Raw genomic sequence first — 25201 nt, 5'->3', positions numbered from 1 at the left:
TTTTTACGATTTTCTACATTTAGAATAATACTGAAGACATCAAAACTACGAAATAACACATATAGAATCATGTAGTAACCAAAAAAGTGTTAAACAAATCATAATATATTTTATATTTGAGATTCTTCAAATAGCCACCTTTGCACTATCTTGGCATTCTCTCATCCAGCTTCATGAGATAGTTACCTGGAATGCATTTCAATTAACAGGAGTGCCTTTAAAAAAGTTAATTTGTGGAATTTTTTTCCTTCTTAATGCATTTGAGCCAATCAGTTGTGTTGTGACAAGGTAGGGAGGGGGGTATACAGAAGATAGCCCTATTTGGTAAAAGACCAAGTCCATATTATGGCAAGAACAGCTCAAATAAGCAAAGAGAAACAACAGTCCATTATTACATGAAGGTCAGTCAATACGGAACATTTCAAGAACTTTAAAAGTTTCTTCAAGTGCAGTTGCAATAACCCATCATGCTCTATGATGAAACTGGCTCTCATGAGGACCACCACAGGAAAGGAAGACCCAGAGTTACCTCTGCTGCAGAGGATAAGTTCATTAGAGTTACCAGCCTCAGAAATTGCAGCCCAAATAAATGCTTCACAGAGTTCAAGTAACAGACACATCTCAACATCAACTGTTCAGAGGAGACTGTGTGAATCAGTCCTTCATGGTTCACATGATTTTACATCACTTTATCTGTGGCAATGACCTTGAGGCTTCTTGGATGGGCACTTCTAATGTAAATCTATGACAGCTCCAAGGGGCTTGAATTTTTCGAGCTCTCCCCGTAGATTTTGCGGTGACGTAGTGTCCCCATGAGTGACAGAACACTGAGACAATCACGGCGCAACTAGAGAACATTACCAACCCCTACACTGTATTTTCCGCTGGCTGCCCCACCACCACAGAAACCACTGAGCTAGGCTGAAACACCTACATTTTGGAGCTGCCTTACTCAAGAAAGCAAAATAGAGACCATGTTTTTATGCGGCTTTATTAACTCAATGATTCTTTTTTACATTGTTTGCAAACTGATATGTGACACGTATAAATGCCAAAATAACATGCAAAACAGGCAACAACAAAAAACAGGTGGGGCTCAAAACAGGTGGGGATCTGCCCTGAATGATGGGTCGCCACTGAAGGTGTGTCACTTTTGCCACATGAGCAAATGGAAGTGCTCCCCATAACAGAAGACACTGTGGGCCACTCTGTCTATCTAGTGATGAAAGGGAAGCCTGTTGGTGGGATTCAGAGAGTCTGTTTTCTGGAGGAAATAACAACACTCTGCCCCAGAGAGGATCCCATTGATATAATATATGTTTTTATGTGTCTGACCTGCCCCTGGAGATGTATCAGACAGACACAAAATATATATTGAAAACCTTTTATACGTCTCTGAAACCTGTATTTCATCTGGGGATAACTATACAGTCAGTCAAAGAAGAGAGAGGATAGAAGAGAGGATATGAGAGAGCGAGAGAGAGGGAGAGAGAGAGCTTTGTTTGTCTTTACATAAGAGAGACAACTTGTTTCACCCAGTGAAAACTAGTGTCAGGTTTACGTACGGTTGAAAATATTTGTATTAAAATGCAACAATGTTTACAGTGTAATACAAAAAGAAATACAAATGCAATTATATTGTTGGTTTTTGATCCCAGAAACAATGATTGAATGGTAGCCAACATCTGAGGGTATAATAGCCAGAACAAAGAAACAAGAGTTCATGCCTCGATGACAAAGCTGTCATCACACTGAGGGTGCTATTTTGTGTCTGTGTGTGTGTCTGTGTGTGTATGTGTGTCCTCTAAGGGATCAGTGGTTGGCTGTCTTTAGGGTTCCTCTGGTCTGCCCCCCTCTCCCAGCCCTGGCGTATGCGGGTGATGGTTCGGTCCACACAGGGGGTGATGAGCAGCAGCTTGAGCAGCAGCACCACAGAGGGAAGGACCAGACACAGCATGTAGCCCGGTGGGGTATACCACTTGTAGGTGGAAGAACGCAGGAACTTGTTCCAACCATACAGGTAGGTGTGAGCCGTACACAACAGCAGAGTCAGGTGACCCAGCTTGGACTGGTGGGGGAGAAAATAACACAAACACATGAACCACACACACACCAGGCACGTGCACAGATATAGGTCTAAGGGTGCCTGAGCACCTGCCCTTTTGTCCTTTGAGAAATGTTTTTATCATAGGTACACTTCAACTGTGAGAGACGGAATCTAAAACAAAAACCCAGAAAATCACATTGTATGATTTTTAAGTAATTAATTTGCATTTTATTGCATGACATAAGTATTTGATACATCAGAAAAGCAGAACGTAATATTTGGTACAGAAACCTTTGTTTACAATTACAGAGATCATACGTTTCCTGTAGGTCTTGACCAGGTTTGCACACACTGCAGCAGGGATTTTGGCCCACTCCTCCATACAGACCTTCTCCAGATCTTTCAGGTTTCGGGGCTGTCGCTGGGCAATACGGACTTTCAGCTCCCTCCAAAGATTTTCTATTGGGTTCAGGTCTGGAGACTGGCTAGGCCACTCCAGGACCTTGAGATGCTTCTTACGGAGCCACTCCTTAGTTGCCCTGGCTGTGTGTTTCGGGTCGTTGTCATGCTGGAAGACCCAGCCACGACCCATCTTCAATGCTCTTACTGTGGGAAGAAGGTTGTTGGCCAAGATCTCGCGATACATGGCCCCATCCATCCTCCCCTCAATACGGTGCAGTCGTCCTGTCCCCTTTGCAGAAAAGCATCCCCAAAGAATGATGTTTCCACCTCCATGCTTCACGGTTGGGATGGTGTCCTTGGGGTTGTACTCATCCTTCTTCTTCCTCCAAACACGAGTTTAGACCAAAAAGCTCTATTTTTGTCTCAACAGACCACATGACCATCTCCCATTCCTCCTCTGGATCTTCCAGATGGTCATTGGCAAACTTCAGACGGGCCTGGACATGCGCTGGCTTGAGCAGGGGGACCTTGCGTGCGCTGCAGGATTTTAATCCATGATGGCGTAGTGTGTTACTAATGGTTTTCTTTGAGACTGTGGTCCCAGCTCTCTTCAGGTAATTGACCAGGTCCTGCCGTGTAGTTCTGAGATGATCCCTCACCTTCCTCATGATCATTGATGCCCCACGAGGTGAGATATTGCTTGGAGCCCCAGACCGAGGGTGATTGACCGTCATCTTGAACTTCTTCCATTTTCTAATAATTGCGCCAACAGTTGTTGCCTTCTCACCAAGCTGCTTGCCTATTGTCCTGTAGCCCATCCCAGCCTTGTGCAGGTCTACAATTTTATCCCTGATGTCCTTACACAGCTCTCTGGTCTTGGCCATTGTGGAGAGGTTGGAGTCTGTTTGATTGAGTGTGTGGACAGGTGTCTTTTATACAGGTAACGAGTTCAAACATGTGCAGTTAATACAGGTAATGAGTGCAGAACAGGAGGGCTTCTTAAATAAAAACTAACAGATTAGATTCCGTCTCTCACAGTTGAAGTGTACCTATTATAAAAATTACAGACCTCTACATGCTTTGTAAGTAGGAAAACCTGCAAAATCGGCAGTGTATCAAATACTTGTTCTCCCCACTGTATATATATTACATATAATTAAGGTGTTTGACAAATGCGAAATTCTCCAACTTCCAGACGGGGGCCTATCCATCACCCAGCCATCCTCACGTACCTTGTGCCCCCTCATATTTTTTAGGGTGCATGATGCCCCTGCACACACACACACACACACACACACACACACACACACACACACTAACAGGATCTCTAGGTGAATTATCTTGGCCTGTTCTAATATATTCCTTCTAAATTACATCTGATGAATAACTTAACATTTAAATCACTGCATCAATTTGAGGGTAATGAATGAATTAGAGAATGAGCCAGAGTTTCTCCTGACCCAATTACATTTATGAATGAGTGTGTGTGCTCCCTGTAGTGATGGGAATACAGCTTCATATCCCCAGCGCATAACCTCTGGCTTGTCTGCTGAAAATCAGATTACTTTCCTGGAGTATTATTGCATTCTGGCCTGGATGTTGGCTCTGCAACCCGCATGAATAAGTCAATAGGGGAAACACTGAAGGAGATAAGTGTACAAATTAGGGCTGGGAATGACCAGGGACCTCACGATACGATATTATCACGATACTTAGGTGCAATATGGTATGTATTGCAATTCCCACAATTCTATATGTATTGTGATTCGATACTTTGATTTTATTGGGATTTGATGTTCCAAACATGTTCAACTATACAGTATGTCTGCTGCAGAGAGACAAGAGAGAGCATGAGAAAAATAGTTTTTTTTATCAGTCATGGAAATAAATGTGCTGAAAACATTGGCTCACTATTTAAAAAGAAGATGGAGAACAAGCTATAGGATTAAAAATACCAGAGGCACAGCCGACCACTAGCGGTTCTGGGGGAGCCAGTGCCCCTGTGACAACAAGCTTGGACCCCCTTGTGGCCCTCCTAAATGCGGAGTCTGAAATAATTATCACAGAATAAATTTTAGCGATCATGTTCTTTTTTAAACTTTTTTTTATTTTTATTTTTTTTACATCCGTTATTAAACAGTGGCAAGGCGGAACACTAAAGTAACCCAACACATTTTCTAGTGGGACTCCTATAGGCGGAACACAACAGTATTCGGCGCGAATAATATAGTTCAAGCAAGAAGAAGGAAATAAAGACAGGTGTGCAAAATGTTTTATATGTTGTATTTGTAACATAGTTAACTATTAAATGCGTTTCAGAAGTGTAACGTTAGATCAGCTAATGTTAACCTGTCCGTTTGTTACTTTCTTTGTGAATTAATTAATGAATTGGCTTGAATCCTGGGCTATGTATTCGTTTGCATTGTTTTTGGTTTAGTGTTGTAGCTAATTCTAACAGTCAGGCATCGAAAATGTATGGTAATATGAAAAAGGATATAATATTTGATCAAAAACGCATGGTGCTGAATACTTTTACTTAAACCACACTCAGTAAACGCATTGTAATGTTAAAAGGTTAGACATGACAGCTAGCTACCTAGCAAGTCAGTTATTTTCAGTAAATTAATTAATAAGCTTGGTCCCCATTGCTTTTGCTCTGTAGTTCTCACCAAAATGAATAGAAAAAAGGACATGTCCTTCTTCCAAAGAAAAAACAAGGCAGAAAGTCAGACAGAAGGCATAGTAGAGCAGGAAAGTGAGACAGATGGAGAGACTGAGGCTGAGGGGGACGTAGAGGTGAGACACCTACAGAGGAGCCATGTGCGTCCACAAGCAGTGGGCCATCAGCTTTGGGATGTTGAATAAATCTGTGGTTACTTGTAAAGCAGTGCAATTAGTCCATTTTATATGGTGTATAGAAATGTGTTGGTTTATGATTGAAATTAATGATCTCATTTAACATGCTATTGGGCATGTGATACAGATATCAGATGGATTTCAGAAGTTGTCTGATGGCTATGGTATGTGTCTAAAATTACCCAAATAGATACTTTTAATTATAGTTTTGTTTTCTTCGACAGATATCAGCAAATTCCGTGAGGACCAGCCAGTGATGAACATGTACCCAATAACTCTGATGGGGGACAGGAGGAGGAGCTTCAAGGCGGCCTGGTACAACATCCACACCTGGCTTGAATATTTTTAAAAATCAGACTCTGTGTTTTGTTACGCCTGCAGGCATTTTAGCCCTCCCAGAGTCTGAGACTGTATTTGATTCAAAATTGGGTTTTAACAACTGGAAGAAGGCAACTTACAAAGGGGGGGGATTTGCAATTCATGCAAGGTCTGAGCGGCACAAACAAGCAATGATTACATGGAGAGACTATCAGAAAGCGGTAAAAAGTAATGCAACGCTGGTAAATGCCCTAAACAAGGAACACAACAAACAGGTTCAAGAAAATCGGGACTATATTAAAACAATAGAAATACTACTACTTACAGCCACTCAAAACATTGCACAAAGAGGACACGATGAGTTTGCAGAGTCTGATAATAAAGGGAACTTCATGGCAATCCTAGAAACAATAGCTAAGCATGACACAACTGTGAAAAAAAGGTTGACTTCCATTCATAATGCAAAATACACAAGCAAAGGGATTCAGAATGACGTTCTGAGTTGTTTGGCAGACATGGTTCGAACAAAAATTATAGAAGAAGTGAAAGACAGTGAGGTCTTTAGCATAATGGCAGACGAAACAAAAGATGTAAAAAAAAAAAAGGAGAAGATATCTCTAGTACTCAGGTACTATTTCAGTGGAGCTGTCCATGAGAGCTTTCTCCACTTTGAATCGGCTGATCAACTAGATGCAGCAGGGCTTACTGACAAAATCATACACATATTAGAAAGTCATGGTCTCGAATACAAAAACAACCTAGTAGGCCAAGCATATGACGGTGCTTCAGTTATGAGTGGCAAGCATTCAGGCATCCAAGCATGCATTAAAGAACAAGCAAAGCATGCCTTTTACATCCACTGCAGTGCACACTGTCTAAACTTAGTTTTAGTGGATACAGTCAAACCTGTCCCTGAGGTAGGACAGTTCTTCTCCTTACTAGAAAGACTGTATGTCTTCACATCTGGGTCATATGTGCATCAACAATGGCTTAGCGTACAAAGAGAGATGTACCTAGGTGCACCTAGAGCGCTTCAGAGACTAAGTGACACTCGCTGGGCATGTCAATATATGGCTCTACATACTATTATGGATAGATTGCCTGCCATTAAGCGAGTCCTGCAAGACATAGTCCAAGAACACAATGGTGACAGATCTGTTGGCACGAGGTCTGCTTGCACAGATGGATTTACAATTCATTGTGTGCCTTGTTACGCTCCATAAAGTTTTTGGAGAAGCAACATTTCTATCAGATATGCTACAGTCTTCATCACTTGACCTGTCAAAGGCTGTTGATTTAGTTGAAGCCTTAGTTCAAACTTTTAATGACTACAGGGATGAGTCAATTTTTGATGACCTATGGAATTAAGTGTTGAACACAGCTGAGCAATGTGAAACTGCAATACAGCCCCCTGCAAAACGACCAAAAAAGCTAAGCTCTCAATTTAATGGAGACTGTGTACTCAGTACAGGAGGTCAGATTCAGAAATAGATAAAGACAGTTTTCTTACAACCTTTTTCTACCTTGTCTTAGATCAGATGAGCTTAACAGAAGGTTCTCTAGCAAAAACTGTGACATAATGAATGGCATCCAAACTTTAAACCCCAAAAGTGATGCATGTCTCAAAGAGAAGTCACTGTTTCCATTTGCTAGAATGTATGAATCAAATATTGAGGACTTGGGGCATGAACTACATAAGTCCAGAAGGTTGTTACAAAGGAAAATACAGAGTGGCATGCAGAGACCCTCCAGTGTAGTAGAGCTAGCATTATTCATTGAGCCTCATAAAGATGTTTTCTTTGAGCTCTTTAAACTGCAAAATAGCTGTTTCAATCCCTGTTAGTACCACTTCTTGTGAAGAGTTTTTCTGCACTAAAGCTGGTGAAAACGTATCTTAGGTCCACAATGTCAGATGAGAGATTAAGCAATTTAGGTGTGTTGAGTCAAGGAGGGCAAAGGCCTTGAATCTAGATTAATTTGCTGATCTTTTTGCAAGAAACCACAAAAAACGTAGAATACAGTTGATGTAACTGATACTGAATATGTAATGCAAATGTAAAAATAATGCAAATAAAAATTGTTGAATGATTATAAACATGGTCTTTTGCCTATTAATGCCTGCAATGCAGTGAAGAAAACAATATGACAACAATAATGTCTAATGTAACTGGCCCCCTCAGTTGAAATGGTCTAGAACCGCCACTGCAGCCAACTAGTGCTAGCTAACGCTACCTAGCAAAAAAAACGAATCGATACATGGGAGTCAAAGTATCAATATAATATCGTCCAAAATAATATTGCGATATGTAACTGTATCGATTTATTCCCCCATCGCTAGTAAAAATGGGCAGAAAATTAGTGCCTAGAATTAGTGTCTGGTCTAAGCATTCAGTGTGTCCAGTCCTGGTGATCCCACCTGTACGAAGCTGAACTCCCTCCAGCTGAGAGCGTTACTGACGGAGGGAAGAGATGTGATTCCTAACAGGACGTACAGGCCAAATCCCAGAATTCCCAGGGATAAGTAGGAGTCGCCACGCCAGGCCATTGTGGTATCAAACTCAGTGGTCCTGTTCTCTCTGATCTGAGAGAGAGAGAAAAAGAGAGTGAGAGCAAGAGAGAGGCGTAAACCAGTGTTTATAATCAAAACCAGTGCCTGAATCCTGCTATATACTGTAGGTGTGTGTCCAATGTACCTATGTTTGATCTTAATATGACCAGTATTGTGTCACAGCAAAATAATTCTGCAGCAACAGCATTTGAACGTTTAGTCCGTTCACACTTTTCAGGCGATGTAATGTTACTTGATTGGTGGTTAGGCTATTAGCTGGCCAAAATTAGGCTACATTAAAAGTGCTATACTGTTAAAATATGCTCTGGTGCATTGGCGACTAAGAAAATATTTGTTTAACCTCCTGCTTTGGGCTGGATGTCTCAATGTGTAGTTCATACATTCATAATCTATGAGAATAATTACTTTCTTACCTTGATTAGCCATGAAATACTTAGTTTGAAAGTGACTGTTTTCTTGAAGCTGTGCCGCACCATTTTCCCTACATTTCCCCCATGTGGACCAGCCCCCTAGCAATTTGAGTTCTAGCCAAAAAGATTCTGCCCCTCGCATTTGAGTGACAGTTAGCAAGTGGCCTGCCCAGCATTAACCAATGAGGTTGCAGGGCGGGCCTAATGGTTCAGTGGTCACAGCAGAGACAGAGAGTAAGCAATGATGTGGTGCACATATCTGCACATATGTGACATAGTATGCGTTTTCGGGGACCACTTTTGGCTGATGAGGGCTACTTTCAGAACTACTGCCTAAAAAGTATACAAAAGTTCAGGAGAATCTCTTTAATAGAACCATGTATTAGCATGAATTTATGTCAATCCTGCAATGCAGGAACATTTTCAGTGACAACAGAGCGATGAAATTAAGAATTGTACACAATTTTGTCTATCCAATGTTCACTGTTTTGAAAGTGTTTACTTTGGCCTTAAAGCTAGGTAGGTGTTCTTACCAGAGAGACAGTGCGTTCAGTGGACTTGAACCTCACATAGTACCTGGGAACAAAATCAATGCTTTCTTTACTAAAAACCAAAGGAAGATACATTTCACTGTGTGTGCGCGCATGCGTGTTTGTGTACATTTGAGTGTGTGCTCCACTGACCGTATGGGTATGATCAGTGTATAGAGCACGTGCAGAAAGGCAAACCCCAGCGCCAGTAGACCCAGCTGTTTCCTGCACAGCATCCAGCGGTCCAGCCAATCAGGGAAGCGCCTGATGTTAAACATACATAAACACTTATAATCAACATAAGTACAATATATATACAAAAGTATGTGGACACCCCTTTTACTGACAGGTGTATAAAATCGAGCACACAGCTATGCAATCTCCATAGACAAACATTGGCAGTAGAATGACCTTACTTAAGATCTCAGTGACTTTCAACGTGGCACTTTCATAGGATGCCACGTTTCCAACAAGTCAGTTAGTCACATTTCTGCCCTAATTGAGCTGCCCATGTCAACTTTAAGTGCTGTTATTGTGATGTGGAAATGTCTAGGAGAAACAACGGCTCAGCCGCGATATGGTAGGCCACACAAGCTCACAGTACGGGACCGCCGAGTGCTGAAGCCATTTGCAATGCCAAGGGTCGGCTGGAGTGGTGTAAAGCTCGCCGCCATTCGACTCTGTAGCAGTGGAAACGCATTCTCTGGAGTGAAGAATCACGCTTTACCATCTGGCAGTCCGACGAACAAATCTGAGTTTGGCGGATGCCAGGATAACTCTACCTGCCCGACTGCATAGCGCCAACTATAAAGTTTGGTGGAGGAGGAATAATGGTCTGGGGCTGTTTTTCATGGTTCGGGGCTAGGCCCCTTAGTTCCAGTGAAGGAAAATCTTAACGCTACAGCATACAATTACATTCTGCTTCCAACGTTGTGGCAACAGTTTGGGGAAGGCCCTTTCCTGTTTCAGCATGACAATGCCCCTGTGCACAAAGCGAGGTCCGTACAGAAATGGTTTGTCGGCATCGGTGTGGAAGAACTTGACTGGCCTGCACAGAGCCCTGATCTTAACCTCATGGAACACCTTTGGGATGAATTGGAACGCTGACTGCTAGCCAGGCCTAATCGCCCAACATCAGTGACGACCTCACTAATGCTCTTGTGGCTGAATGGAAGCAAGTCCCTGCAGCAATGTTCCAACATCTAGTGGAAAGCCTTACCAGAAGATTGGAGGCTGTTATAGCAGCATAGGTGGGACCAACTCCATATTAATGCCCATGATTTTGGATTGAGATGTTCAACAAGCAGGTTTCCACATACATTTGGTCATGTAGTGTACATACGTACGCAACATTGTATGCAAACACACTCCCATACATACACACACACGTCTGACCTGTACTTGGTACCTCTGTAGAGCTGCAGGAAGGAAGCCAGGACACCAGGCAGGTAACAGAGAGACAGCATGATCAGAGACACGATGGGACACACCTGGAGAGAACACACACACACACCTTGAACAGCTGGTAATACACACAGAAACAAACAGAACACAAACACTCAGAGGGCCTGTGGGCCAGTACCTTGTTGGCCAGTGATACCATGATTCTGAAGGAGATGTCTTTGCCCTGGGTGATGTATGAGTAGATGATGTCTCTGATCAGCAGGTAGAAGAAGAAGGCAGCACAGAGGCCGATGGCGATGCGCAGGGGGAGCCTCCACTGGGGGAACAGCTGCAAGGGGAAGTCCTCCAGCTCCCAGGCTGCTGAGAGAGAGCCCCGGTCCAGGGCACTGAAACCCAGCTTGGTGGCTACCGCCATCACCGCTTGCTTGGCCTCCGCACTTTCCCCACAGATATACACCTGACATATATGTGGGGATATATACATATACATACAGTGGGGTCTGAAATTATTGACACCCTTGATAAAGGAGCAAAAATGCCTATATAAAATAATATTTTTCAAATACTGAGCTATATTGTATGCTCCAGAAATGTGGGAAATTATATTATTTTATACTAATACAAGTGCTCAGAGAAATATTTTTTATTTAACAAGTAATACAAAAATCTTTTAAAGGTACGGGTCAAAATTATTGACACCCCTGTTTTCAATACCTTTCAATAGCTCACTTTGCGAGGATAACGACACTGAGCCTGTTAAAAAAAAATGTAAATGCCTGGAGTTTGCAAAATGGCATTGGCACTTTGATTGGTACAGGTGCTTTTGTCAGATGACGTTGTAGATTTGGTGTTGAAAAACAAGCATATGCAGAAAAGTACTTCAAACCCAATATTTGACTAGTTTCAGGACACTAGGCATACGTCACACGTCACTACTTCACAGGAGAGGCATTTGAATGTAAACAAACAAACAAAAAATAATAATAATAGTTTTGTGGCAGAAATGCCTTCTGGAACATATGAACTTTCATGTGCCTTAATAACAAACTTGTATGCCATCTGTAAATACAAATACAATTGTTAAATTACGAGCCAAGTTGGTTTAGGTACGGAAAAAGACAGGAACCTTCCCCCTAGCCATGATTGGCTGAGATAATGGATGGGCTGGACATGCCGAGAGATGAGTTCGGATTGGTTGCCATGTAGGACGCTTCTGTCTATAACATGAGCTGGCCAGTATGTGTAGGTAATCCTTTCTAACGCTGCTTTTTTGAAAGATATCACGTAGTAGAACTGCAAAAGTGTTGTTCTCTACTTTCTGGAGGACCGAGTTTTGAAATCAGTGGAATGTGCCCTGTGGAATTAGATGATGATCGCTAAGAAGAAATTCTGCCGTTTGATTGCAAATATGCAGGAGTCGAAAAGAGAACACCCAGAAGGCTGTTGTATAAAACACCTGTCTCCGGATTACATCTTCAAACTAAGGGCAACCATGGCATCCGTAACAGACAGGGAGAAGCGTCCATCCATGTATACGGGTAAGATAGTCTAGCTAGCTACATTTTCACATGTTATACGTTTATTTTTATTTATTTTTTTACCTTTATTTAACCAGGTAAGCCAGTTGAGAACAAGTTATCATTTACAACAGCGACCTGGCCAAGATAAAGCAAAGCAGTGCGATTAAAAACAACAACAACAAAGAGTTACATATGGGATAAACAAAACGTACAGTCAAAAACACAATAGAAAATCTATATACAGTGTGTGCAAATGTAGTAAGTTATGGAGGTAAGGCAATAAATAGGCCATAGTGCAAAATAATTACAATTTAGTATTAACACTGGAGTGATAGATGTGCAGAAGATGATGTGCAAATAGAGATACTGGAGTGCAAATGAGAAAAATAAATAACAATATGGGGATGAGGTAGTTGGGTGGGCTAATTACAGATGGGCTGTGTACAGCTGCAGTGATCGGTAAGCTGCTCTGACAACTGATGCTTAAAGTTAGTGAGTGAGATAAGTCTCCAGCTTCAGAGATTTTTGCAGTTCGTTCCAGTCATTGGCAGCAGAGAACTGGAAGGAATGGCGGCCAAAGGAGGTGTTGGCTTTGGGGATGACCAGTGAGATATACCTGCTGGAGCGCATACTACGGATGGGTGTTGGTATGGTGACCAATGAGCTAAGATAAGGCGGGGATTTGCCTAGCAGTGATTTATAGATGACCTGGAGCCAGTGGGTTTGGCGACGAATATGTAGTGAGGGCCAGCCAACGAGAGCGTACAGGTCACAATGGTGGGTATTGATATACACAGAGAATAGAGTCGGCCCGAGAATTGAACCCTGTGGCACCCCCATAGAGACTGCCCTCCAGACAACAGGCCCTCCGATTTGACACATTGAACTCTATCTGAGAAGTAGTTGGTGAACCAGGCGAGGCAGTCATTTGAGAAACCAAGGCTATCTAGTCTGCCAATAAGAATGTGGTGATTGACAGAGTCGAAAGCCTTGGCCAGGTCGATGAAGACGGCTGCACAGTACTGTTTTTAAAAAATCAATCACTGTTATAATATCGCTTAGGACCTTGAGCGTGGCTGAGGTGCACCCATGAACAGCTCGGAAACCAGATTGCATAGCGGAGAAGGTACGGTGATTTTCGAAATGGTCAGTGATCTGTTTGTTAACTTGGCTTTCAAATACTGTCGAAAGGCAGGGCAGAATGGATATAGGTCTGTAACAGTTTGGATCTAGAGTGTCACCCCCTTTGAAGAGGGGAATAACCACGGCAGCTTTCCAATCTCTGGGGATCTCAGACGATACGAAAGAGAGGTTGAACAGGCTAGCAATAGGGGTTGCGACAATTTCGGCGGCTAATTTATGAAAGAAAGGGTCCAGATTGTCTAGCGCAGCTGATTTGTAGGGGTCCAGATTTTGCAGGACTTTCAGAACATCAGCTGTCTGAATTTGGGCGAAGGAGAAGCGGGGGGGGGGGCATGGGCAAGTTGCAGCAGTGGGTGCAGAGCTGGTGGCCGGGGTAGGGGTAGCCAGGTGGACAGCATGGCCAGCTGTAGCAAAATGCTTGTTGAAATTCTCGATTATCGTAGATTTATCGGTGGTGACAGTGTTTCCTAGCCTCAGTGCAGTGGGCAGCTGGGAGGAGGTGCTCTTATTCTCCATGGACTTTAGTGTCGCAAAACTTTTTGGAGTTAGTGCTACAGGATGCAAATTTCTGTTTGAAAAAGCTAACCTTTGCTTTCCTAACTGATTATGTATATTGGTTCCTGACTTCCCTGAAAAGTTGCATATCGCGGGGGCTGTTCGATGCTAATGCAGTACGCCACAGCATGTTTTTGTGCTGGTCAAGGGCAGTCAAGTCTGGAGTGAACCAGGGGCTATATCTGTTCTTAGTTCTGCATCTTTTGAATGGGGCATGCTTATTTAAGATGGAGAGGAAAGCACTTTTAAAGAACAACTAACATTCCTCTACTGACGGAATGAGGTCAATATCCATCCAGGATACCCGGGCCAGGTCAATTAGAAAGGCCTGCTCGCTAAAGTGTTTTAGGGAGCGTTTGACAGTGATGAGGGGTGGTCGTTTGACTGCGGACCCATTACGGATGCAGGCAATGAGGCAGTGATTGCTGAGATCCTGGCCGAAGACAGCGGAGGTGTATTTAGAGGGTAAATTAGTCAGGATGATATCTATGAGGGTGCCCATGTTTACGGATTTAGGGTTGTACCTGGTAGGTTCCTTGATAATTTGTGTGAGATTGAGGGCATCTAGTTTAGATTGTAGGACGGCCGGAGCGTTAAGCATATCCCAGTTTAGGTCACCAAGCAGTACGAAGTCTGAGGATATGGGGGGCAATCAATTCACTTATGGTGTCTAGGGCACAGCTGGGGGCTGAGGGGGGGCTGTAGCAAGCGACAACAGTGAGAGACTTATTTCTGGAAAGGTGGATTTTTAGAAGTAGAAGCTCAAACTGTTTGGGCCACAGACCTGGATAGTATGATAGAGCTCTGCAGGCTATCTCTACAGTAGATTGCAACTACATCCCCTTTGGCAGTTCTATCTAGACAGAAAATATTGTAGTTGGGGATGCAAATTTCTGAATTTTTGGTGGCCTTCCTAAGCCAGGATTCAGACACTGCTAGAACATCAGGGTTGGCGGAGTGTGCTAACGCGGTGAATAACTCAAACTTAGGGAGGAGGCTTCTGATGTTAACATGCAAGAAACCAAGGCTTTTACGGTTACAGAAGTCAACAATTGATAGCGCCTGGGGAGTAGAAGTGATACTGGGGGCTACAGGGCCTGTCAGAAAGTTGTTTTCATTTCAAGTTAAAGTGGACTGTTAGATAGCTAGCTAACGTTAGCTGGCTGGCTCGCTAGCTAGCTAACGTTACGTGTATGATCTGTGTAGTAATATTATTCGTATCTCAGATACATTTGCATTGCTAGTTATAGCCTAACGTTAGCTAGCTAGCTAACATTGAACCTGGTTGGTTAGCTACCTGCAGATTCATGCAGGGTAGTGACTTTATGAGTTTGGATTATGGTTCAATGTTTAGTTAGCTAGCTGACTAGCTAGCTACATGTCTAAACAAAAGACTCCACTATGCAAGTAACCATTTCACTACTCCTTTTGTATCCTGTGCATGTGACAAATAAACTTTAATTTTATTTGATATAGTATGTGTTTACCAGAGACGGTAATGTGAAGAACATGACCTACACCAAAGTCAACTTAGGGTATAATGTTAGGCCAACGAGACATTGTCCAAGTTCTAAAATGCTCCGGTAGAATGCCCTGCTTTTATTTAGTCACACTCACAACCGTAAGCTATTTTCTGTAATTGGCTCACCAACTTGTAAATAAAGATCTTGTTGTGAGTGTATTTTCCTGTAATAATGAAGACAAATGAGCTAAAGTGAAGATGTTGTCAGCTACAGCGGCTTGCGAAAGTATTCACCCCCCTTGGCATTTTTCCTATTTTGTTTCCTTACAACCTGGAATTAAAATTGTTTTTTGGGGGGGGGTTTGTATCATTTGATTTACACAACATGCCTACCACTTTGAAGATGCAAAATATTTTTTATTGTGAAACAAACAAGAAATAAGACAAAAAATCAGAACTTGAGCATGCATAACTATTCACCCCCCCAAAAGTCAATACTTTTTAGAGCCACCTTTTGCAGCAATTACAGCTGCAAGTCTCTTGGGGTATGTCTCTATAAGCTTGGCAAATCTAGCCACTGGGATTTTTGGCCATTCTTCAAGGCAAAACTGCTCCAGCTCCTTCAAGTTGAATGGGTTCCGCTGGTGTACAACAATCTTTAAGTCAAATGTTTCCCCTTAAACCACTCAAGTGTTGCTTTAGCAGTATGCTTAGGGTCATTGTCCTGCTGGAAGGTGAACCTCCGTCACAGTCTCAAATCTATGGAAGACTGAAACAGGTTTCCCTCAAGAATTTCCCTATATTTAGCGCCATCCATCATTCCTTCAATTCTGACCAGTTTCCCAGTCCCTGCCGATGGAAAAACATCCCCACAGCATGATGCTGCCACCACCATGCTTCACTGTGGGGATGGTGTTCTCGGGGTGATGACATAGCGTTTTCTTTTATGGCCAAAAAGCTCAATTTTAGTCTCATCTGACCAGAGTACCTTCTTCCATATGTTTGGGGAGTCTCCCACATGCCTTTTGGCGAACACCAAATGTGTTTGCTTATTTTTTCCTTTAAGCAATGGCTTTTTTCTGGCTACTCTTCTGTAAAGCCCAGCTCTGTGGAGTGTACGGCTTAAAGTGGTCTTATGGACAGATACTCCAATCTCCGCTGTGGAGCTTTGCAGCTCCTTCAGGGTTATCTTTGGTCTCTTTGTTGCCTCTGATTAATGCCCTCCTTGCCTGGTCCGTGAGTTTTGGTGGGTGGCCCTCTCTTGGCAGATTTGTTGCGGTGCCATATTCTTTCCATTTTTTAATAATGTATTTAATGGCGCTCTTTGGGATGTTCAACGTTAAGGATATTTTTTTATAACCCTGCCCTGATCTATACTTCTCCACATCTTTGTCCCTGACCTGTTTGGAGAGCTCCTTGGTCTTCATGGTGCCACTTGCTTGGTGGTGCCCCATGCTTAGTGGTGTTGCAGACACCTTTCAGAACAGGTGTATATATACTGAGATCATGTGACAGATCATGTGACACTTAGATTGCACACAGGTGGACTTTATTTAACTAATTATGTGACTTCTGAAGGTAATTGGTTGCACCAGATCTTATTTAGGGGCTTCATAGCAAAGGGGGTGAATACATAATCACGCACCACTTTTCCGTTATTTATTTTTTAGAATTTTTTTAAACAAGTTATTTATTTATTTTCACTTCACCAATTTTGATTATTTTGTGTATGTCCATTACAGGAAATCCAAATAAAAATCCATTAAAATTACAGGTTGTAATGCAACAAAATAGGAAAAACACCAAGGGGGATGAAAACTTTTGCAAGGCACTGTATATGATATGGTCATTATTTGAACTGGCTAGCCAGCTAACTTAATGTTCTTTAACTCATAAAACATTTTTGAAAATGGCTCATTGTCATTATCCTTGCAAGGGGAAGGTGCTAGAGTATTGAAAACAGGGGTGCCAATAATTTTGAACCCTATCTTTTTCAGATTTGTTAAAAATTACTTTGTCTGAGCAATTGTATTAGTATACAATAATATAATTTCCCATTTTTGTTGCATATAATATAGCTTAGTAATTGAATTCTTTATTTTCTACAGTCTATTTTGCAAAGAAAATGTGCTCAAGCGTGCCAATAAAATATTGACCTGACTGTATTTGGACTAATTAACTAACTGTTGTAGTTTATATTTGGCAGCCATCAAATAAAGATTTTTTTGTTTCTTTTCAAATAACTGATATTATTTGGTTTTCTGAGAAGTATTCAAAATACCTTCAAATATGATTTGGTTTTCTGAAAGACAATGTCAAAGAAAAGTATTGCCTTTGAAAACTCAATATTCAACTACCTAAAGTATTTGAAAAGTTGGTATTTTCAAATAAAATACAAAAACATTTGCTCAGGTCTGGTGTGTGTGTGTTAACGTGTGTGTGCATGCTTTTATATGCTTCTCTTTACAGAGGATGCACAGTACAGGTTTCTAGCTCCAGAATGAAGCTGTTCTTATTCAGCACAGAGGAGAGAAAGTAAAATCAACATGCTGACAGTCAACATGTACAGTGGATTCAGAAATTATTCACACCCCTTGACTTTTTACACATTTTGTTGTGTTACAACCTGCATGTATAATGGATTAAATTGAGATTCTGTATACACAAAACCCCATAATGTCAAAGTAGAATTATGTTTTTAGAAATGTTAAAAAGTTTATACAAATTGAAAAGCTGAAATGTGTTGTCAATAAGTATTCAACCCCTTTGTTATGGCAACCCTAAACAAGTAAAAATATGCTGAACAAGTCACATAATAGGTCACATGGACTCAATAATAGTGTTTAACATGATTTTTGAATTGCTACCTCATCTCTGTACCACACACATACAATTATCTGTCAGGTTCTTCAGTCGAGCAGTGAATTTCAAACACAGATTCAACCACAAAGACCAGGGAGGTTTTCCAATGCCTCGCAAAGAAGGGCACCTATTGGTAGATGGGTAAAAAAAAAAAGCAGATATTGAATATCCCTTTGAGCATGGTGAAGTTATTAATTACACTTTGGATGGTGTATAAATACACCCAGTCCCTACATACTTATTGACTCAAGATATTTAAGCTTTTCATTTTTTATTAATTTGTAAAATATTTGAAAAACATAATTCCACTTTGACATTATTGGGTATTGTGTGTAGGCCAGTGAGAGAACATCTAAATGTAATACATTTTACATTCAGGCTGTAACACAACAATGTGGAAAAAGTCAAGGTTTGTGAATACTTTCTGAAGGCACTGTGTATAAACTAAATATACAAAAGTATGTGGACACCCCTTCAAATGAGTGGATTCGGCTATTTCAGCCTCACCCGTTGCTGACAGGCGTATAAAATCAAGCACACAGCCATGCAATCTCCATAGACAAACATTGGCAGTAGAATGGCCTTACTGAAGAGCTCAGTGACTCTCAAAGTGGCACCGCGTTTGGATGCCATCTATCCAACAAGTCAGTTCGTGAAATTTCTGCCCAGCTAGAGCTGCCCCGTTCAACTGTAAGTGCTGTTATTGTGAAGTGGAAACATCTAGGAGCAACAACGGCGCAGCCGCAACGTGGTAGGCTACACAAGCTCACAGAACGAGACCGCTGAGTGCTGAAGTGCGTAGCGCGTAAAAATCATCTGTCCTCGGTTGCAACACTCACTACTGAGTTCCAAACTGCCTCTGGAAGCAACGTCAGCATAATAACTGTTCGTCGGGAGCTTTATGAAATGGGTTTTCATGACCGAGCAGCCGCACAAATGCCTAAGATCATCATGCGCAATGCCAAGCGTCGGCTGGAGTGGTGTAAACCTCGCTGCGATTGGACTCTGGAGCTTTCTCTGGAGTGATGAATCATGCTTCACCATCTGGCACTCCGACGGACAAATCTGGGTTTGGCGGATGCCAGGAGAATGCTACCTGCCCCAATGCATAGTTCCAACTGTAACGTTTGGTGAAGGAGGAATAATGGTCTGGGGCTGTTTTTCACGGTTCGCGCTAGGCCCCTTAGATCCAGTGAAGGGAATTCTTAACGCTACAGCATACAATGACATTCCAGACGATTCTGTGCTTCCAACTTTGTGGCCCTTTCCTGTTTCAGTATGACAATGTCCCTGTGCACAAAGCGATGTCCATACAGAAATGGTTTGTCGAGATCGGTGTGGAAGAACATGACTGGCCTGCACAGAGCCCTGACCTTAACCCCATTGAACACCTTTGGGGTGAATTGGAACACCGACTGCGAGCCAGGCCTAATTGCCCAACATCAGTGTCCGACCTCACTAATGCTCTTGTGGCTGAATGGAAGCAAGTCCCCGCTGCAATGTTCCAACATCTAGTGTAAAGCCTTCCCAGAAGAGTGGGGGCAGTTATCGCAGCAAAGGGGGGACCAACTCCATATTAATGCCCATGATTTTGGAATCAGATGTTCGACGAGCAGGTGTCCACATACTTTTGTTCATGTAGTGTATATATACTTTAATCTAGTAGTTCATTGGTTTCATGGACATGGCTTGAACCTCATTTGTGTACCTGTCTGTTGGCATCTGAAGGTCCATTCTGCAGAGCCCAGGCAGACAGGGTGTTGAATCCTTTAACCACCTCAGCTCCAGGGACCAGGCTGCTCAGGTACATATATCCACATTTACAGTACAGCAACATACACATACTGTAGATACACATCAACATATAAAAACATTCCTAATTAACAAAAAAACATACACATAATAACAACAACACACTGTATAGCTCTCACCTTTGCAGGTACTCCGCATTGGCCTCTGGGTACTGATTCTTCCTCAGGTTGTTACTGAGGTCCACCAACACCTGCAATTCAACTATACAGTTACATATTGACAAACCAGACATTCATAGATACAGTGAGGGAAAAAAGTATTTGATTCCCTGCTGATTTTGTACGTTTGCCCACTGACAAAGAAATGATCAGTCTATAATTTTAATGGTAGATTTATTTGAACCGTGAGAGACAGAATAACAAAAAAAAAATCCAGAAAAAACGCATGTCAAATGTTATAAATTGATTTGCATTTGAATGAGGGAAATAAGTATTTGACCCCCTCTCAATCAGAAAGATTTCTGGCTCCCAGGTGTCTTTTATACAGGTAACAAGCTGAGGTTAGGAGCACACTCTTAAAGGGAGTGGTCCTAATCTCAGCTTGTTACCTGTATAAAAGACACCTGTCCACAGAAGCAATCAATCAATCAGATTCCAAACTCTCCACCATGGCCAAGACCAAAGAGCTCTCCAAGGATGTCAAGGACAAGATTGTAGATCTAAACAAGGCCGGAATGGGCTACAAGACCATCGCCAAGCAGCTTGGTGAGAAGGTGACAACAGTTGGTGCGATTATTCGCAAATGGAAAAAACACAAAATAACTGTCAATCTCCCTCGTCCTGGGGCTCCATGCAAGATCTCACCTCGTGGAGTTGCAATGATCATGAGAACGGTGAGGAATCAGCCCAGCACTACACGGGAAGATCTTGTCAATAATCTCAAGGCAGCTGGGAGCATAGTCACCAAGAAAACAATTGGTAACACACTACGCCGTGAAGGACTGAAATCCTGCAGCGCCTACAAGGTCCCCCTGCTCAAGAAAGCACATATACATGCCCGTCTGAAGTTTGCTAATGAACATCTGAATGATTCAGAGGAGAACTGGGTGAAAGTGTTGTGGTCAGATGAGACCAAAATGGAGCTCTTTGGCATCAACTCAACTCGCCGTGTTTGGAGGAGGAGGAATGCTGCCTATGACCCCAAGAACACCATCCCCACCGTCAAACATGGAGGTGGAAACATTATGCTTTGGGGGTGTTTTTCTGCTAAGGGGACAGGACAACTTCACCACATCAAAGGGACGATGGACGGGGCCATGTACCGTGAAATCTTGGGTGAGAACCTCCTTCGCTCAGCCAGGGCATTGAAAATGGGTCGTGGATGGGTGTTCCAGCATGACAATGACCCAAAACACACGGCCAAGGCAACAAAGGAGTGTCTCAAGAAGAAGCACATTAAGGTCCTGGAGTGGCCTAGCCAGTCTCCAGACCTTAATCCCATAGAAAATCTGTGGAGGGAGCTGAAGATTCGAGTTGCCAAACGTCAGCCTCGAAACCTTAATGACTTGGAGAAGATCTGCAAAGAGGAGTGGGACAAAATCCCTCCTGAGATGTGTGCAAACCTGGTGGCCAACTACAAGAAACGTCTGACCTCTGTGATTGCCAACAAGGGTTTTGCCACCAAGTACTAAGTCATGTTTTGCAGAGGGGTCAAATACTTATTTCCCTCATTAAAATGCAAATCAATTGATAACAATTTTGACATGCGTTTTTCTGGATTTTTTTGTTGTTATTCTGTCTCTCACTGTACAAATAAACCTACCATTCAAATTATAGACTGATCATGTCTTTGTCAGTGGGCAAACGTAGAAAATCAGCAGGGGATCAAATACTTTTTTCCCTCACTGTATAGCAGAAGTAATAAAATATATATGCTACCTTCCCCTTTAGCTGATTGGCCAGTGGTACGAGGAAGTCGTAGTGTTCTCTCTGGACAGCGATGAAGATCAGATGGGCTGACTGGGCAGCTGCAGCATGGCCCAGGACCTGCATATACATCATCAACATATTGATACACACATAAACACACATACAGTATATTCACATATACTCCTTCAAACATAAACAAATATATTCAAATACATTTACAACACAGTAAAAACACATATCCACATTTAACATATTACCACATGAAACCAGATCTACTTTATTTTGTACCTGTGCTCTGTGTGGTAGGAGGCTGCTGCTGTGGGGCCGTCGGCTGCCGAACACCACCCCGTACCCCGCCTGCAGCAGACGCAGGCCCAGAGAGCGCCCCATGTCCCCCGTCCCAAACACACACACCCTCTCATACTCAGGTGGGGCAGGGACAGCCTCCCTCATCGGAGACAGGGACACACACTCACTCTTCTCACTCCTCTCCTGACCCGTCATGCCTGAACAGAGACAGGCAAAGATCTCCTCAAGTCAACAGAAAGTGTCAGAAAGACCAAAGAGTTTAAAATACCTTCCTGAAGTTGCAATTACAGAAAAAGCACATCCACATAAATGGAGCTCGCAGGATGAACGTCCCTTTCACTTCGCAAGGTTTTTCAGCAGACACCTCTAGACGGAGTGTTACAGTCCAGACAGAGCACTGTCAATCAATGCTAGGACAGCTTACTGTTCTCTGCATTACATGTCACAAAACAATAGTCTTCAGAGTTGGAGCAGCTCCTCTGAGTTATCAAGAGGAATGTCTGACTGAGACACTACTGACTGAGTGTCTATTTGTGTCTGGGCACGGTCCTGGAGGGAGGAGGGAAGGGAGTAGTCTCTCTGCCAAGCTGGAAACTCCGTTCGAAGAGGGTGTGTTTTTGCTTGTGTATTTGTGTGTGTGTGTGTGTGCAGGAAAGCCCATGGCACTCACTCTGTAGTGTTTCTGGGAAGCAGGGAATTACATAATAGTGGAATACCAGACCGGGAGAGATGCCAGATCACTGTGGTCTTTCTGGGTTCACACAAGCACAGGTCCTTTCACAGTTCAGGACAATAACACAACAGCAGCTGCACTTTGGTTTGTTGTAATACTACCGTCTTCATAAGCTGCCTTACCTCAGATGGCTTTTGCTCAAAGATGTGACAACATTCTATTGTGTGCAACAATATGCTTGTAACTCCACAAAGCACAGAATGTGAAATACCAGAAGAAATGTGTCACATCACCATGAACAGTGTTTCCCAAAAACAGCAGGTCAAATGTGGCTTGAAACACTGGTTTCATCAAAGCAATAAAAATCTAAATGCTTGAATTGGTGTCAGAGCACAGTAGAATTAGTGAACCCAAGCTTTAGACTGGGCTTAGTTTACAGTAAACCAGTAACTGTGCATGGGTAAAATCACTGGGGAAGGAAGCAAAGCCAGAAGAAAAGCCATATTACAACCTATGTGTTGTAATAATTGTGTTGTTTGCTCTCTAACCTGTTAGGTCATATGCCTTGCGACCGTGATATATAGGCCTAAGGCCGAGACAATAAGATGACACAGTGGCAGAATAAATTCAATCACACCTTTGTTTCATCACAAAACCGGAGAGCAACCTCTGTCTGGTGAAGTCCACAAAGCATATTACATGTAACAAACCGTTACGTGGCCTAAAGAATGGTCAAGTAAGTTAATGTTTCCGACATTTTCGGATTACTAAACAACTATTGATTTAGAACCACAGAGAGTTACCGCAAGTTGCAAAGAAAACAGGAGCTGCCTCTACTATGAATGCGTTCTTGTTGATTGGAGAGTGTGTGTGAGTGTGTGTGGAAAGAAAGATGTCTCTGCTGTGTTTGAGCTGTGTGGATTGTGCAGAGATTTATATGCTCGACTCATGCTATGATAAGATTTTATGTTAGATATATATACATATATATGTTTTGGTTGAGAACAGGGGTTTTAGTTTTTTGTAAGGAAGTCTGTTAATTACGGTTAAAACCTTATGAGTCTCCATTTGAGAGAACGTTTTCAAATGTGTTAAAATCTATGAACCCCCGGGAGGACGTTATGATTGTATAGAGAGGATTTGTAATGGATAAGCAAATAAGTATACGTCTGCACATTAGAGTGGAATAAGTGAAGAAAGAAGAGAGAGAAAATAGACTATAGTAAAGTAAGAAACTTCGAAGTAGGATTTGTGTTCTATGTTTTGTGTTGGTTTGTGCGTTTTGTTCAGTGTTACTGTTTGTCTGTGTGGTAAATGTGGTTTGTTGGAAAAAACGGAGGGACAGCTGGTCTGTCTGCTGTTTGACTTAGAGAAAAATTACTTGCAGGAGTACTCATCTCACTCTGAAGTCACACTAATAAATGAACTGCGCATGTGTGGAATTCTAGGAGTTTACAGTTACACAGAACGAATAGGCCACTCCCCTGCCTGCACTGAGCTGCTGTGGCACGCAGACTTATAGATGCAAAGAGAAGGAGGGGGAGACTTGAGTACACACAAATAAAGTATTCTGTTTGTTAAGCGGCTGTTGCTTGACTATGAAACTATTTGATTGAGATCCATTGAATTTATAAATGAGAGCTATGTTAACGGAATAAAAAAATTGAAATAACAAAAATAAAAAAATGTTATTGCGCTAATTAAAATATTCCTGAGTTAAGCTGCTTGCTTATTTCTTAGCGCAATTGTGAACATAGGTATGTCTAAAAGGATAAGAAAACATATATGGTGATTACTCCAATAGTTTAATATCTGTATTGTATGGTTGAAATAACCCAGTGAGTACATAAAATACTAAATTGTTGTATGTTTCTTTTGTTCTCCTGTGGTGTGAGAGACGAGAAGGAGGAGGTGCTGACCAGTGTGTGCTGTCCCGGATCCAGTCCAATTAAGGCCAGTACTGTTCTATCCACAAACTTACTTTCCCTTACAGGATATTATAGACACATTTCTCGATGAAGGGCATTTATCTGTTTGTGTATGCCTAAAATATTTCATGTTGTGACCATTTAGCAGGGGACTTGGCAACAGACTGATCAATTGATGTAATTGAGAATTACACATTGGAGTTTTCTTTGTGCATGGGTTGTTTTTATTAGAGTTGTGTTGGAAATCCAGCACTGAGATTATTCTGTACAATTAAGGTGATTGGGTGTTTATTAAGCAATTGGTTTGTGGGCGCTGTAGTGTTGCTGGATTACAAGTCTTTCTTTTTTGATTGTTCTGAAGTTGACTAGTTTCCTTTACTTTTCTTAATCAGATGTGGTAAGATTGCCACTAATCAATAATTTGGTAGAATAAAAAAAATTAAAAATAAAATAGGAGGGAAAGATAAGCTACATAGCTTAAAGTATTTTTGGGTTTACAAATTAATTAGTTTAAAATAATAATAATAATAAAA

General features: G+C 42.1%; 1 protein-coding gene across 2 annotated transcripts; it reads right to left on the bottom strand.

Moving 5' to 3' along the window:
* Positions 1 to 973: 973 nt before the first annotated feature.
* LOC311140692 (metalloreductase STEAP4-like) lies at positions 974 to 22622 on the bottom strand. Of its 2 annotated transcripts, XM_084175873.1 has the most exons (11): positions 22336 to 22622; positions 22047 to 22264; positions 21768 to 21875; positions 20010 to 20080; positions 19787 to 19874; positions 10715 to 10993; positions 10528 to 10622; positions 9286 to 9396; positions 9136 to 9178; positions 8040 to 8204; positions 974 to 2068 (listed from the first exon to the last, which is right to left on the bottom strand). In XM_084175873.1, the coding sequence occupies exons 2-11, from the start codon at positions 22260 to 22262 to the stop codon at positions 1805 to 1807; spliced, it is 1440 nt and encodes a 479-aa protein (XP_084031999.1). In that variant the 5' UTR covers positions 22263 to 22264; positions 22336 to 22622; the 3' UTR covers positions 974 to 1804. The 2 variants fall into 2 exon arrangements, with proteins under 2 accessions (XP_084031999.1, XP_084031998.1); XM_084175872.1 differs by having other exon boundaries at positions 22047 to 22622.
* Between the last annotated feature and the right edge of the window lie 2579 nt (positions 22623 to 25201).

The sequence above is a fragment of the Coregonus lavaretus genome (assembly GCF_964263955.1).
Source record: "Coregonus lavaretus genome assembly, chromosome: 13".
Classification (NCBI taxonomy): domain Eukaryota; kingdom Metazoa; phylum Chordata; class Actinopteri; order Salmoniformes; family Salmonidae; genus Coregonus; species Coregonus lavaretus.
The sequence above is the reverse complement of the archived record's forward strand: the minus strand, read 5'-3'. Positions and strand labels throughout refer to the sequence as shown.